General features: G+C 37.7%; 1 protein-coding gene across 4 annotated transcripts in view; it reads left to right on the top strand.

Moving 5' to 3' along the window:
- Positions 1–15702, top strand: part of MYO16 (myosin XVI) — a 374829-nt gene that overhangs the window by 185936 nt on the left and 173191 nt on the right. For all 4 annotated transcript variants that reach the window (XM_033052141.2, XM_033052140.1, XM_033052142.1 and 1 more), the window contains exons 8-10: positions 1004–1079; positions 2390–2543; positions 10501–10651. In XM_033052141.2, the coding sequence (XP_032908032.1) occupies positions 1004–1079; positions 2390–2543; positions 10501–10651 (381 nt within the window). The remainder of the gene's footprint in view (positions 1–1003; positions 1080–2389; positions 2544–10500; positions 10652–15702) is intronic.

Here is a 15702-nt window from a genome sequence, read left to right as displayed (position 1 = left end):
CCTATGTACTGAATCCATATTGAATTTTTTTATTGCAATTATTTCTTTCCTGTTGATATATTTATTTATTGCTTGGGTTTATGCCAAATGATAATCCTTTCCCTTAGCTGACTTCCAGTTCAGGTCTCATTTATCTCTAGGTTTGTTCTTCTGCTCTGAAGAATCTTTTCTTTCTTTCACAGCTTTTTTTCTTCCGTGCTCATCCTCATCTCTGTTGTAGGTTACACTTACATTAGGCATTCTATTTGCTTTAAAATATATTCACAAATGCATACAGTTCTTTCATTTAGTTGGGCTCTATATTCACATTCTAAAAGTATTTTTTGTTCCTCATGCAGCCTTTCAGTCATTTCTCACCAGTTTATCAGGATAGACATTGCTACAGCTTTTGATGGGAAGGTATCTCTAGAGACTTGGGTGCAGCCATAGAACTCCCTAAAAACAGTTCCTTGCAGGAATTGAGAAATATGTTTTAGACTTTTTCATTATATCATAGTCTACCCTCCCCTGATGTGCTATAATTTTTACCTTTACCAAAAGATTTGATTATTTTGGTAAACATAAGATAAATGTGCCAATTTCTACTACTGCCTGAGAATAGATTTACTTCTATGATGGTGGCTGTGAGTCAGACCCCTTTGATAGTGCTGGGACACACTTGTAGGATCAGCTAGGCATGAAGAAATATTTGTGATTTAAGTCTTAACAGGTGGTGATGGGTGGTAGGTTTTTCTTTTGAGAATTTGTTTACACATGCATGAGTGGAGAGAGATTTGGGGGTGGAATTTTGCTAAGGGTACCCTAAAATCGTAGAATTGAATTTTACTCTACCATTTGTGGTTTATAGAAATGTGTTTAGTAGCTGCAGAGGGTGAGGGTTGGGAGGTACTGCCTGTGGTTTATCGTATGATTTCAGATAGTGCAGGAAGGAAGGAATAAACTGAATGACAGGCACCTGTCCTACCTCTCCCATTTCAAACACCTCTGGTTTTGCCCATTTTAGACCAATCTTGTGAAGCTGCTTTTGATACACCAGGCAAATCCCAATCTTCTTAACTGCAATAATGAAAAGCCTTCAGGTAGGTGAAAATCCATGTACATAGTGTATGTATTAGCTATTGTGACACTGTTTTCTTTCATCCTTGCTTTCTTAGCTACAGTTTATTTAGTGTGTAGAGTTATATTCACCTACACACACATACCTGCTTGCATACAATGCTGAAAACTGCTGGTCATGGTAATTCAGGATTTTATATCAAATGTCAACATGTCCTTCCACTTGTTTCATTCCCTGTTTATTTTTAGCTATGTTTCTTACTTGAGACCTCTTCCATGCCTTGGTGGTAGCTGCATTTACACATTTTTGGTGACTTCACTCTGAGTTCCTTTCTGTCTCAACTGCTTATAGTACATGGTCTCTTGAGTTAGAATTTCTATAGCTACTGTCTCAAAACAAATTCAACACTTAGTTTTGAATTGTTGCTGCCATTGTTTACCCCAGGAGGCACCTTCTTAAACCAGACAGCAAAAGATGCTGAAACACTGGTTCTACAGATAATAGAATTGTAGACTCTTAGGTTGGAAGGGCCTTCAGATCAACTGGTCTAATACAGAGATGAAAACAGAGTTAATGTCAGTAATGCTAGCTAGCAGTGTGGAAAATAAGAAACATATGGTTGTTCAACACTCCATGTCTAGGATAAAATGAAAATGGAACTCAGTAATGTAGATAATAGAAACTTCCTGTCAGATTATGGGTGAAAATTCCCTTGCATAATAAAGCAAAATATATTGTGCTTCTAGTGCTGTACTACCTACATTCACAGAGAACTTCATAACACTTAGCCTTACAAGAATTGCTTGTGGTTAGATACAGTTTTTATTTGTAAAAAAGGCTGTGGACTAAACTCAGATAATCTAACAATACAGTTAGCTAATCACATTTAATATGTATTTAACACAGCTGAGTTAACTTTCTGGTCTGCAAACAGAACTGATTTCAGCACTTCTGTATGTATAAAACATATAAATGTAGTTTTTAGAAATATAAAATATTTGAAAAATATAAAGTGCATGTTTTCACAGAAATAAATTATTGAAAAGGGTTGTATTGTTTCTCCTGAAGTCCTGTAAATTATTGAGTACTTTGGTTTGCTACGCAGCAAGAATGGTTTTGAGGTTTTGCAGATAGCAACTTATGTCTGTACAGAATTTACTTTGCCTTTGTTTTCCCAGTAATTTCAAGTAGTATTTTATAATTGATATCTGAGCAATTCCTTTTGTGTTGTCTAGCCACATGTTTAGTCCTAATCTGATCTAGAGATTTTAATTCAAAGGAGCTTTTTTGCACCATCTTCTTGTCTGATATCTTGGTATTCCAATGTCTTAGATGTTGCAGCTTCCGATTTTATTGAGGAAATTCTTCTGAAGGCTGAAATTGTTTGGGAGGAAAAAATGAAAGACCCTTTAGCTGTTTCTACTTTATCTCAAGAAGAGCCATATGAAGAGATCATCCATGACTTGCCCACAATTTCCAATAAACTGTAAGTAAGTGCTGGTGTTACAGAGCAATCAACTGATGCCAGAGCAATAACTTTTGATCCTTTATCCTTTGAAAGATATTTGTCAATCTGTGAATCCTAGCTGTGTGTGCTTGGAGATATTCAAATTCCATCTGGACATGGTCCTGGGCGGTTGTCCATACAAGTCCTTGCCTGAGCAGGATGGTGGGACCAATCTTAGTTTTATAATTATAGATTATGAATAATATAATACATTATTATGATTGCCAGCAGAAATTACCTGGGGTTGCTTTAGCAGAATTATTAGAGGTTAGTACTGTATACTTGGGCATCCTTTTGTTAAGGTAGGTGGGTATAGTAAAGTAAAACTATGATTGCCTATCAGAAAAGCAAGGTCACATCCTGAAAAGAAAAAAATCAGATATGTGATTGCAGATTAAATGATACTGGTCAAAATCATATTTACATATTTATATTTAGCTTTGTGCTGCTTAAGAATCAAGTGGAATCAAGTAGCATTTAGCAGGGAGGACTTAAAACTCAGTATTGAAGAGTCAATTTGTGTCTTATATTGTAAATGTTTGTACTTTTGTATTTCCTTGTGAATCTTAAAAAAAGATTGCCATAGGTATGTGAAAAGAGGTGTACAATAGGTATGAAGTACAATTGGCTGTTTTATGGTAGTACAAGCACACTGTTATTTCAAATTATTATTTCCAGATACTATAATCCAGGGAATTTTAAAAGCTTTTATTTTAAAATAGTGTTTTTATACAGTGTGCAGTTGCTGTATATTTGAAGTATATATTTGTTAGTAGCATAATCTTGTAAAACACTGACATTAATTTTTCTGTAGTAATCACCAAAGAGTGTGTGGGGAAAACAATAAATAAAACATCTTATAGAGAGACAGATAAGGTACATATGCTCCCATTTCACATTAGTTATAATTTGTGGTTGGCAGAATGTGTTTGGATGCATTAAAATTTGGAAGAGGTGAGCAGCTGTCATTAAATGATCAATCTGTTAAGTTCAGAATTCCATGGGATACACTGACATTTAGTAAAGATTGCGTATTTCATGGATGGTAAACACAGTGTGTTGTTTCTGCTTCATGATTTGTATGTAGCTGAGTATATGATACTCTATGAAATCACTATTTTTCATGCTTATTAATTCCTTATGAAATAAGTCATCCTCTAGTTTAACTCACAGTTTCAATAACATAAATCATACTCCTCACATTTATGTGACCTTCAACTCTTTTAAAAGGAAAATTTTAATTTTGAGGCATGAAACTAAGCCTTTAGATTCTGAAATGTAACTAAAACTTTTATTTTAAATTATTGATATGTTGTAAATACTAGAACTAGGCAGTAGGTCACTCTTGTACCTATGTAATGATGCCTAGAAAAAGTTATTCAAAAAGGTTTTAGAGACTTTGAGAACTTAGCCATTATTCTTGCATCTAGATGATGCATTTCCATATATTTTATATTCAAGAATTTTGTACTGCAGTGCACTTCTTGTACTGAATACTGGTTTTAGTGCTAACGCCCATCAATCTCTGGAAATCTGACCTGCACAAATTTTAAGTGGTCTGAAAAAATTTCTTCTCTACTCTTTCCTTCCTGTAATACATATATTAAGATAACTAATTTTTGAGAGTTTTCCATATAGTGACTCTTTATATGACAATAATACAGACCTGCCACATAAAAACCTTCAGTGGAAGTTTTGAAAAAGCGAAGTCCACTGAAGAGAAAAACATAGAAAATTGATTTATATGTGGAATTGGATGAGTTTAGCTTCTGTTGCCAACTGTATCCCAGTGTGGGTTTGTGGTACCTGCATAAGAGCACAGCAGCAGGTGAAGCCAGAGCCCTGCTCAGCTCTGTGCACTGACTTTGGCAGTGACCTTTGCACATAGCCAGGGGCCATTATTAGGATACAGTAAGCTTGAAGTAATGCCACTTCAGCACGTTCTTGAGACTTTTAGCAGCGTTAGGTTTAGAGATTTCCTCAGCCAGATCTTTGCAGTACCAATCTATCAGTGCAGGAGAGCATCAGCTGGCCAGCCAGCTATTCTGACATGGGAGCATTCTTACATGGCAAAATTATTGATGTATTTTGCCCGTGCATGTCTCAGCTATCACTACTGAATATTGAAGACTGTTGGAGTTCCATGTTACTTATAACTCCTCCAGTCTTAATTTATAGTGACTGAAAATCAGGTGTCATCTCAAAGCTAGTTATCTCAGCTCTGTAGTATTACTCTTATAAGTGTGAAACCCAAAAGCTTGTAGAAGAGGCATTATTCCAAATGATAGTAGACATATTCTTAAGATATAGTGTATTTTCCTCCAGAGAGGCTCCATGCTGCCTGTTAGAGAGGCAACCTAGATGATTGGTTTCAATGTTTTTTTCCCAATGGCTAATGTTGCAAAGTTTCATTCTTCATGCTCTGTTAAAATCTTTAGAGAGATGTGTAATTTGCTAGGTTGAAGATAAATATCTGTGCTGTTCTTGTGTACCAAACCAATTTTCTAGTGCTGAATAGGAGTGCACAATAATAATTCACATGTACCTTTGCTTTATTCTTTATTGCATCCATTCTTCATCAACTCTCCTGATGTAAGAAAGTAATCTGAGCTGGAAAGCTTTAAAATAACTCCTAGTAACTCTATGTTGTGGCCATATTGCTTTGTGGCCATTTTTCAGAAGAAAACAGTATTTAAAAATAGACTCCAAAATGATGAACAAACAATTATAAATAGCATATGTTCTGTCAGCAAACTTAGTTTTGCTGGTTCAAATTTACTGGTTTGAATTGCAGCACTAATTTCTGGAAGAATACTGTGAAGAGGTGAATTGAAAGTCAACCTCTGCTCAGGTAGAGGAAACAAAATTTAGTAGTCAGTATATTTGAAATATGCTGTTAGCAAGCAAACCTGGCTTTCTGCATTGCACTCAATCTCATCAATGAGGCGTGCGTGGCACAGGGTAGGGCTGCAGTTATTTATCTTTGTCACTCTTCTTGTCTTGCTCTTTGCTTGTGCTTTTGAGGCCATACCTGCTCCAGCATAGTTCCTTGGTCATAACTGACCAAGTAAATTGGCTGAAGGACAGAATTTTGGTAATGTCATGAAGCTGCTTGAAAGCTGACCAGTGCAGCAAACGTAAGGGCTATGCTGGAAAGTTTTGCCAGTTTTAATTCTAATGGTACAGTCAGATGAAAATTTGTTACTCCACAGGCAAAAATACCAGAACAGAATATATTAATTGACATAGCTTACAGTTCAGAGCCTTAAATTTGCCATATCTGTTTAAAAGTGCCTTCAGCCTCATGCTATGGGTCACAATGATTACTGTTCTTCTACTTCAGTACATGTGCAGGCAGTAAAAAATACTAAACAATTAAGAACTTACTCTCAAACTAATGCTAACTTAATAATTTTGTATATTTTCTGATGCATGTGTAAGTAAAGATTAATTGTAGTAGGGATGTGTTTCAAAATCAGCATGAAAATGTGAAATAGATGTGTTCAAGAGAGCAAAACAGAAAAGATACTCAATTTTTCTTACATTTCAATTCTTTTCCATTTATGTAGCACTCGTATTTTAATTATTCTAGTGTTTTCAAACACTCTTTTAATATTTAATTTATTCTGAAGTTTCTTTTATGTTACTTTAAGAAGTTTCTAGATGGAAATTTCAGAGGTTGTGCACTTTACAGGTGTCAACTGGCTTAGAAATTGTTTGAAGTATCTCAGAATTATCTTTGGAAGGATTACAGAAATTTTCTCCAGCACAAGCTATAAGCTCAAAGGACCCATGAAAATATTGTTGCAGATACTACCTTGCTATAATTCTCTTATCAAATTAGAAAGTGTCCAATTGCTTCCAATATTGATGATGCAACTTCCAGTTATCTAATTGTCAACTCTCACGTTTCATATGCTTTCTTTTTTTTTTTTAAAATGACATGTTAGAGAATGGCATCTTATAGAAAACCATCTCACTTTATCTAAAAAATGTCCAATAAAAATACACAATTCTTCAAATTAATTCCATGCATGAAGGCTTCTTTGCATAAAAATTAAAATCACTACTCCTCCATATAATATTCAATATTTTTCCAGTCGGATAGGCAGGTAGAAAGTCCTACCATGTTCAAATAATATTACCCTTGATAACACTTCTTCCTGTCTACTGTGCAACATTATTTTGGCATAAGTCTTCCTTTGTGGTTAATTATTTAATAATTATCCATTAATTATCCATTAATTTTCATAAAAGAAGATAGTTCATGCTAATATACCTGCCTACATTAACATAAAATCTTCCCTTGCACTTTCCCATAGCTGAGCTTTCAGAGACATTGCTTGATTTAATCTTGTGACTAAGAGAAATGCTTTTCTAAGAAGCCAGTGTTTTCTGGAAACATTTGATTTTGGTTTATTTTTCATAGTGTCTTCTTGAACCTCAGTCATAATGAACTGTTGGAGTAATTTTAGTATGTTTTTTTCTTTCACAGAATCATTTACATTTTGTTTTAATATATCGTCCTTTCCATCACATGAAGTTCTATTGAAATCTCATAAATGTATGCCATTTAAAGGCTATTCTTATGTACATCATGAAATGTGCCTGTTAAATTAGGTTATTATTGTCCTCTTAAGTTCAAAATGTCAAAACAGTAGGCACCCATTTCCCCCCACACTTTGCTGTGATTTACAACCTATTCTCTTCTGTGACACCTGAAAGGTTTATTTGATTGTGAGGAGTTTATAGCTGAATTTTAAGGGGTGTTTCTAATGTGTTCAACTTCGCAACAAAAAAATTCTGGATCTTCACAATGTAAAAGAAGCATCACATGAATACTAAGAAAAATATAAGAGGCAGTGCTTTGCTTTTTAATACTTGAGTTTTGCTTATGCTTTTCTTAAAATTTTTCTTTGTCTGTTATTAAAGAAATTTGAGCAGTTTTGGTCAGTAACAAAAGGCTACTCAGAAAGAAAACTTCATATTTAATTGTATTTTGTTCAGTTCTGGATCTGGGTAAAATGTGAATTAATATTACTCATTTATTTTTGTGTCACAGGTGTTTAATTTCTTCTACAATCTAATCACTGATATGTCTTATTCTAATTGCCAAGTTCTGTTCTGCAGTTCAAACAAAAAAAAAATGGGATAGGCTCTTTTGTCCATGTGACATTCAGCAAATTTGTCACAAAACTATCTATGGTGAATCTAAGCAGTAAATACAAATTTTTATTTTCACCAATGTTCTTCTATATGTTTTGCATTTAAATGTCTGAGTCAAAAACCATTTATATTTCATTATAAAATGTTTAAACTAATTCTTTCAATATTTAGAGAGTGACACTTTCATCAAAAGTCTTGTTTCTCTATCTTTTATTCAGTGGGAAACAACTTCATCTTATTAGTCAATGAATTCTGTCTAGAAGGTGCTTTATCCTTTATTTCTAAAATTGTTGTATTTTAGTTTTGTATGTTATGTGTATTTTAGCTCTGTTTCCAAGAGCAACTCTTATCCTGAGTTGCTATCAGTGTTAGGGGATGTTTTTATAATCAGTGATTAAACTCAAGTAATTTAGAGTAAATATGAGATTTATTTTAACTAAGTTTGGGCTTTATTCCATAGTGAAATGAACTATTCCCACATTCCCATATTGAGTCCACATTTCCTTTCAAAGAAATTATGGATGCATTTTGGCAAGGAGCTGATGTACACTCCATGAGATTGTCTCATTTGCACTGTCAGAATCCAGACAATTACTTTTTAAGATATTTTATTCTCAACTCCTGCAGCTGATTCCTCCCTAACTCCTTGGATGCACAACTCTGAAAAATCATCCAAGATTTTGGCATTATTGTTTTTCAGAAGTGTCATATTGTCTGAAGTGCCAATAGGGAAAACAATTCCATGTGTATAAGAATAGTTCAACTTTTATGTGGATGAAGAGTGTTGCACATTGTTTGAGTACAGTAATTTCATGACCATAAGGCACACCGGACTATAAGGAGCACCCCCAGGAGTCGGCAAAATTTGCAACTTTGTAGATCATATAAGGCGAACCGGACTATAAGGCACACTTTTTTTTTGCCGCGAAGATCCGTACCACGCGCAACATAGTAAAGAATTAGTAACGGAAACCTGCGATCGTGGAGTTTACTGGTAGGAACACAATTTAGAAACATTTTTCACATAGCGTAGGCTTTCAAAGGCAGTGCAGGCGCCCTCCTCGTGCAGTGGGCCCTGGCACTCCCGCCTGCCCCCGGTGCCGTCTGGCACGGCTCGGCGCAGCCGCGGGGCTGCCTCCCCCTTTCGACTCCGTGCTGCTGCCATGCTGTTTCCCCTCACGGTTCCGTGGAGCCACTGTGCCGTTCCCTTGCTCGGCTCGGCACTCCTGCCGTTCCCCCTTGTGGCTCCACGGAGCCACCCCAGCACCTGTCCCTGCTCGGCTCGGTGGCACAGCCACCCTGGCACCCGTCCTCTCAGGGCATGGTGGCACGGCCGCCCTGGCACCTGTCCCCGCTCAGTGGTGCAGCTGCCTGTCCCCACTCGCCTTGGCGGCGCGGCCGCCCTTGTGCCCTTCCCTGCTCGGCACAGCGGCGCGGCCACCCTGGTGCCCGTCCCCGCTCAGCACGGTGGTGCGGCTGCTCCGGCACCCGTCCCCACTCAGCACGGCAGCGCGGCCACCCTGGCACCCATCCCCACTCAGCACGGCAGCGCGGCCACCCTGGGCACCCATCCCTGCTCGGCTCAGCAGCGCGACCACCCCGGCACCCATCCCCGCTCGGCAAGGTGGTGCGGCCGCCCTTGCGCCCTTCCCTGCTCGGCGTGGCGGCGTGGCCGCCCTGGTGCCCATCCCCGCTCGGCTCGGTGGCACGGCCGCCCTTGCCCCCCGTCCTCTCAGGGCATGGCAGCGCAGCCGCTCCGCCGCCCATCCCGACTCAGCACGGCAGCGCGGCTGCTCCAGTGCCCTTCGCCACTTGGCTAGGCGGCACGGCTGCCCTGGCACCCGTCCCTAGCTTGACTCGGCGGCGCCGCCGCTTCTCGCCCCTTCCCTGTGGCCCCAGGGGCTGCGCCGCCGCTTTCCCACACCCGGCGGTGCTTTGCTCCCCCCGCGGCTGGTGGCTTGTTGTTCCCCCCGTGCCGGCACTGGCGCTGACTCCCTTCCTCCCCACGCGGCTCCTGCCGGCCATGGCCACCCGCTCCCGCCCCCACCTCATGACTTGGTGCTCCCGCGGCACTGCCCCCCCCTTGCGGCTCGCACTTCCAGGGTGGCAAATGTTGCAACTTTGTACATCATATAAGGCGCACCGGACTATAACGCACACTTCCAGGTTCGGGGGAAAATTTTAGTCAAAAGGGTGCACCTTATAGTCGTGAAATTACTGTAATTTCAGGAGTCTGCTATTTGCTTCTTTGGTTGGTTATTTTTAACTTAGCACAAATTCAGAGCAGCTTCTGGTCATAAAATGTATCTCAGATATTACTGGATTAAAATTAAGCTAAAAAGTGATGGAATTTAATTTTAATAACTGCAATAGTAATATATGTATTGTCACATTTAAACATACTATTTTTCAAAATGGTATTGTGCAATTTAACTGTGCTTTTTAAATTCAGTTGCAAAATTGGCTATTGATTTGCCAGCCTAGGGCTGTTAAAAGCAGACTCATGCATATTCTCTTTGCCTTGCTCAATTCTGCTTCAGAAAAGACATGCATAAAGGTGAATTTTAAATCAAAGTAGGTTGCTCTGTGTCTTTTTGAGCAGACCAGCCTATGTGAACAGTTTATTTCTCACCAATTTCTTTTTAGTACTTGGACCAGGAGCTTGTGTTTCAGCCCTGAGTCGTATCTCAGTTCTGTGCTTGTGCCACCCACATTTGATTGTCTGTCATCTTCAGGGGGAGTCTAATTGCTTTATTGATTCTCTTTGTAGCAATCCCCTGGCTTTACCGATTGCCAAGCAAGACAGTTTGCTGGAGAAAGATACCATGTTCAAAGATGCAGCTAAAGGCTTGTGTAAGCAGCAATCTCAAGACAGTGCATCTGAAAACATCACTGTGAACACCACAGCCAAACTTGAGCAGGTAACAGCATGCAGTGTCTTGAAATCTTCATTAGAGCTTAGGTTTGGAAATTGTAAACATAATGAAGCTGAAGACCACAGCATTTTTTTCCTTGACCATACAGCAATACCATTTGCACTGTGGAGCCTTGTCACCTTAATCACTCCCTGCAGCCTGTCTGGCCCTGCAGTTTCCTCTGCAAATGGAACAGTTGCTTGCTGCAACTCCTGGTGGCAGGTCAGGGGTGTGGGGAGGGCTCAGAGCCCCTCCAACTCTGCTCATGGATCACAACAGGGGAGGGACAGCTGTTGGCGCTGCCCAGAGTGTGCACTTGTCTCAAACTGGACTTACAAAACAAACACAACCTGGGAGACTGAAAAAGCAAAAAGAATGTCTAGGGAGTATCAAGTTGCCTAGTAAGTGACTGTAATTCGAAACTAGGAGTTGCCAGATTTACAGCTGCAGTGTTAACTCCCTTTCTGGTGGTAATTCATTAGATTACCAGCACGGATTATTTGTATGCACTTTACAGTTTTCTGCACAGGAGGACAATCTCATTCAGTATATAGGATGAATGCAAAAGGAGGCAATTATCTATCGCTTATAAATCTAGGTTTGAATGTTTCGGACTACTTCCCCCCCCCAGGATTTTCTTTGGGTTTGGTTTGGTTTGGTTTGGTCTTTGTTTTGTTTGGACTTTTTTGTGATCCAAAGGGGGCTTATTTTCTGTTACATGAATTTGGGAAACACATATTCCAGAAATATTTTGCGGTTTAAGAAAAAGCTGCTTTAGACTCAATGGGATAGGGGAGTATTTCCAGTAAAAATAATTTACTGTGGATTTGAAGCATAGCAAAGGAGCAAGATATTGGTTTGATTTAAGCCACATTCAGTTAAAAAAAACTGCGTCTCTGTCTTGGCTGAAGAATGCATACTCCACTGCTTTTTATTTGGATGTGTTTCAGAGGAATGGCTTGATCATACAAGATCAATCAGTGCATCCATATGTAAATGATATGAGTCAGTCTGGGAAAGAACTTCAGCTTTGGAATCCCATGGAGTGCTCTTTTCCCTAGCCAGTCAGAGGATATCACAACATGTTTTGCACTTGGCTTACATCTTGTTTTCATGTCATGCAGCTTCTGATGTTGCTGACTGATGTGATTATATCGAAACTGTCATTCCAAGGGACAAGCACTGCTGGTCAGAAAAGTGAATGCTTGCAATTCTTTAAGGAGGAATCCTCCTATAATTGTAAGAAAAGAGAGGGGAGTATTTAGCTTATGGTCTTGTCAAGACTATTACTTGCTTCCAAATGTTCAACAGAAGTGTGTACAAGAACACAGATACTTCTTTGTGCCTGATTCTCTTTTGATGTAAGCCTAGCCAAAATTATCCAAGTTTTCATTATCTCTAAGCTAAACTTTTGCTTTATAGTTGGTGCACTAATGCACAGAAACAGATTGCAATAAGAATAGCTAATCTTCCAGGTGAAAATGAAGTCTTCATGCTGGTGATTTCATTCTCCACCATGACTCTGAGTCTTCTCAGGGTCCCAGGGCAGATTTTCAAAAGCACTCTTGTTCACAATACTACAGTGGAACTTCCCACAGTAGTTGTAATTCAAATACAAAAGAGTGGACTTAAAGGTGAATCTCTATTAGCTCTTTTATTTGAGAAATTTCTGCAGGAAACAGTCTGAAATTCTGCTCTAAACAAGTTAGGAGTGTACATCCTATGTTTTTTTTAAAAAACAGGGAAAACTAGAAAATATCTGTAGTTGCTGAATTTGGAGTGATGCTCCCTAGCATGGAAGGATAGGAAAGAGTCTTGTCTGAGAAATTGTCATTAAAAGGGGATAGGTTATAAATGATGCTTTTGGTGGGTTTTTAAATGACTGATTGCATTGGAAAAGAATTAATAAAACTTTTTAGTTGGCAAGGGCTTAATGAGTTTTCGCTCTTATGAAGGAGAGAAAACTACTCTAATCACTTCAGGAAACAGTTAAACTTTAGGAAAGTAAAGAGTCTCTGGATTTTGTCAAATTAAAATATGTAAAATTTTTTTCTTTTGGTGTAATTGTGATCCTGGAAGTAGAGGGATTGTATTCTGTACTAGTTGCTGTGCATTATGAACTGTAGGTAAATATGTATCATATCTGTATTTGTCGTAATAATATTTAGACCTTAGTTTTCAAAGATGAAATTTATCCATTTAACACAATATTATTATTAATAATAATAATTTATTATTTATTATTATTATTATTTAATTTCACAATGTGGGAAGTAAAGTTTTTGTTTAGTGATGATACCAAAGGAAATCTTTGAACAGCCCTTCCTGCTGTTCCTGCCTTTTGGACATCCTAATTCTAATGAACTTCTAATGAGTTGTCTTTTATTGTTACCAGTTGCATTCAAACTACACTCAAAGTAATCATGTTCTGTTTAATTTTTCAATAGATTGTGTGGAGTCATTACTTGGATTTTATGTTCATATATTATTGAAATATATCAGGAGTATATTTCATATGCTTTATGTCAGAAATATCACACATTCTTAGGCAATATGGCATACAGATTAGGCCTTTATTGGGGGATCAAAAAGAAAAATTTCATCCTAGCACATTTCGGACATGTATTTTTAATAGAAAAACCCTGTGACTTTTTTGATTTGGAAAGAAATAACTGTTCAGATTTATATGTTGCTTCAGGTTCTTTTAATTGCAAAAAGTATGAAAAAGAGCCTTAAGAAAATATTATTTCCCATGAAGATTTTTATTACTTGAAGAATAGGAAATGGAGATGAAGTGACTGCTTCAATAAAACATTCTGGACTTCTCTTGGCTTGTATCAACTTTTACTTTTTTCCTAGGTAAAAGGTGTTCTTTGATCATCAGTAATGTCAAGATCTGTGCTGTCAAACAAAGAAAGCAGTACGAATAATTTGCAGAATTTTATCATATCCTCAATTTCTCTTGCTCTCATCTGGGAAGGATATTTTTTGATAGCAGATTCAAATTATGGCTCGGAATTGAATTAAATTCTCCATACTGCAAATAAATATAAATTAAATACTTTCTTTCTCTTAATTGAGTCTTAAAAAAAACAAAAAAAAAAAAACAAAAAAAACAAACTTATGTTTCTTATTTATGTATTTTTGGCCACATGAACTGTGGGATGGAGTATCCCCTGGTGCCCTTTTGATTGTTCCAGTATCAGTTATGACAGAGACCAGGCTTAGCTGTGCATAACATAATATTTACACAAAAGAGCTGAAATATATTTCAGTGAAAAAAGTATGTAAAAAAATGTAACTAAATTATATATATAATAAATTTTATATATGTAACTAAATAATATCTATGACTAAATAATATATATAACTATAAAACTAGATATAACTAAATACTTATTTGAGCAGATTCTAAATGTTGTTAAGTGCATGTAATTTAATAGAATAAATAGAAATCTTCATTGTAAGCATTACAAAAATCTAAAAACTAGTCACTCCCAGAGGCAGACTTATATTAGAACTTATGCTGTATGTATGGCTATTTTTCTTTGATGTCTCATAACATATGCCTCATGCAATTAGAGTCATAGCCAGATAGATGCATTAAGTTAAAAACCACATCTGTATGCTCAGAAGAGTAGATGAGAATGAAAGTTGAAAGTGCCCATAAATAAGATATTAATAATGTAGATAACGTTTACTGTTAAATCAGTTATGAGTTTAAAGGATTTAGAGTTTCTTACTTCTATCTGATTACTTGCTTGTTGAACTATGAAATTTGATGCAATGTGTCAGGTAGAAAATGCTGAAATACAAAATCCTAAACTTTCTAAAAAAGGGTTGAAAAACTTTTATTTTACTGAGCACTTCACATTTCTAACCATACCTACTGAATGAGGATTTTTGGGCATGCTTAGATTATTAAATAAATGCAAGCCCAGTGCCTGTTTGCTGGCCTAGGGCTGTGTGGGATTAGTCCATAAACATCTGTAAGGCAAAATTTTTCTCCCTCCAGAGATGGGGCCATGCCCAGATGACCTATGGCAAATTATTATTGTCATTTGACCTGAATGATATCCAGATTTTGTCTGCATGAGTGCTAGCTGATAGGAACCAGGACTGTATAAGGAAGTGTGCTAAAAAGTTCAGAAAATACGGAGAATCCCAGAGCAGTACTTTTATCCAAACCTTGCTTTTATTTACAAATACATAGCAGAGGTTTAATCTTCATAGAGGTAGATTAAAGTAAGCTCATTCTGTGGCACAGATGTTCTTAGTTTTGATAGCACACAAGGGAGTGCAGTGAAGGCAATGTCTGTTTTGTATCTGCATGCCAGGTAAGAACACTGTTAAGGAAAGGAGGCCACAGGCTTGTCTCTCTGCTCTCTTTCTACAAGACATTTAAAAATATTCTTGGAATTCTTCCATTATTTTTTTTTCTATTCCAATGTATATCATCAAAGACAAATGCCAAAATGTAATTTCATTTTTTGTTTTGCCAAGTGGAATTCTTGTTTTCTAGTCAGCTGTACATCCAACTGCCATGATTAAAAACAAAACGAGCAAGAAATGTCATCTTCTGTGTGACAGGAAGCTTCATTCACTTCAGCAGGATGAGGAGCAAACCTCTCCAATAGGTAGACATGCATTTCACAGGTAGTGAAATCAGAGTGTCAGCTTTTCTGAACTCAACCTTCAGCCTATGGCAACTGAGTTGCAGCTTAGAAGTTCTGTGTCAGGTGCCCACTACTAAACACGAATATCCACGGTCTTTGGGCTCTCCCCCATGACAGAAGCATGCTGCATGCTCCCTCCAGGACCTCCCAGTCTGCTTCTGCCACTGATCTCCTGTCACTGACAAAAACTGAAGGTGCTGAGGTGCTCACCAAGAGAGAGTGTCTGCTTTTCTCCTGAGCCTTCATTTTAAGCAGAACAAAGTTTCATCTTGTATGTCCATTCTCAAAATAGACCCTGAGTCATTATAATAAACTCCGAACAAACTACTTAATTCTATTACCCTTCATGTGAGAATTTTCTGTTTCTGGGTATTTTGCTGA

This window comes from Catharus ustulatus, chromosome 2 (genome assembly GCF_009819885.2).
Source record: "Catharus ustulatus isolate bCatUst1 chromosome 2, bCatUst1.pri.v2, whole genome shotgun sequence".
In the NCBI taxonomy this organism is placed as follows: domain Eukaryota; kingdom Metazoa; phylum Chordata; class Aves; order Passeriformes; family Turdidae; genus Catharus; species Catharus ustulatus.
This window is presented reverse-complemented; position numbering and strand designations above follow the sequence as displayed.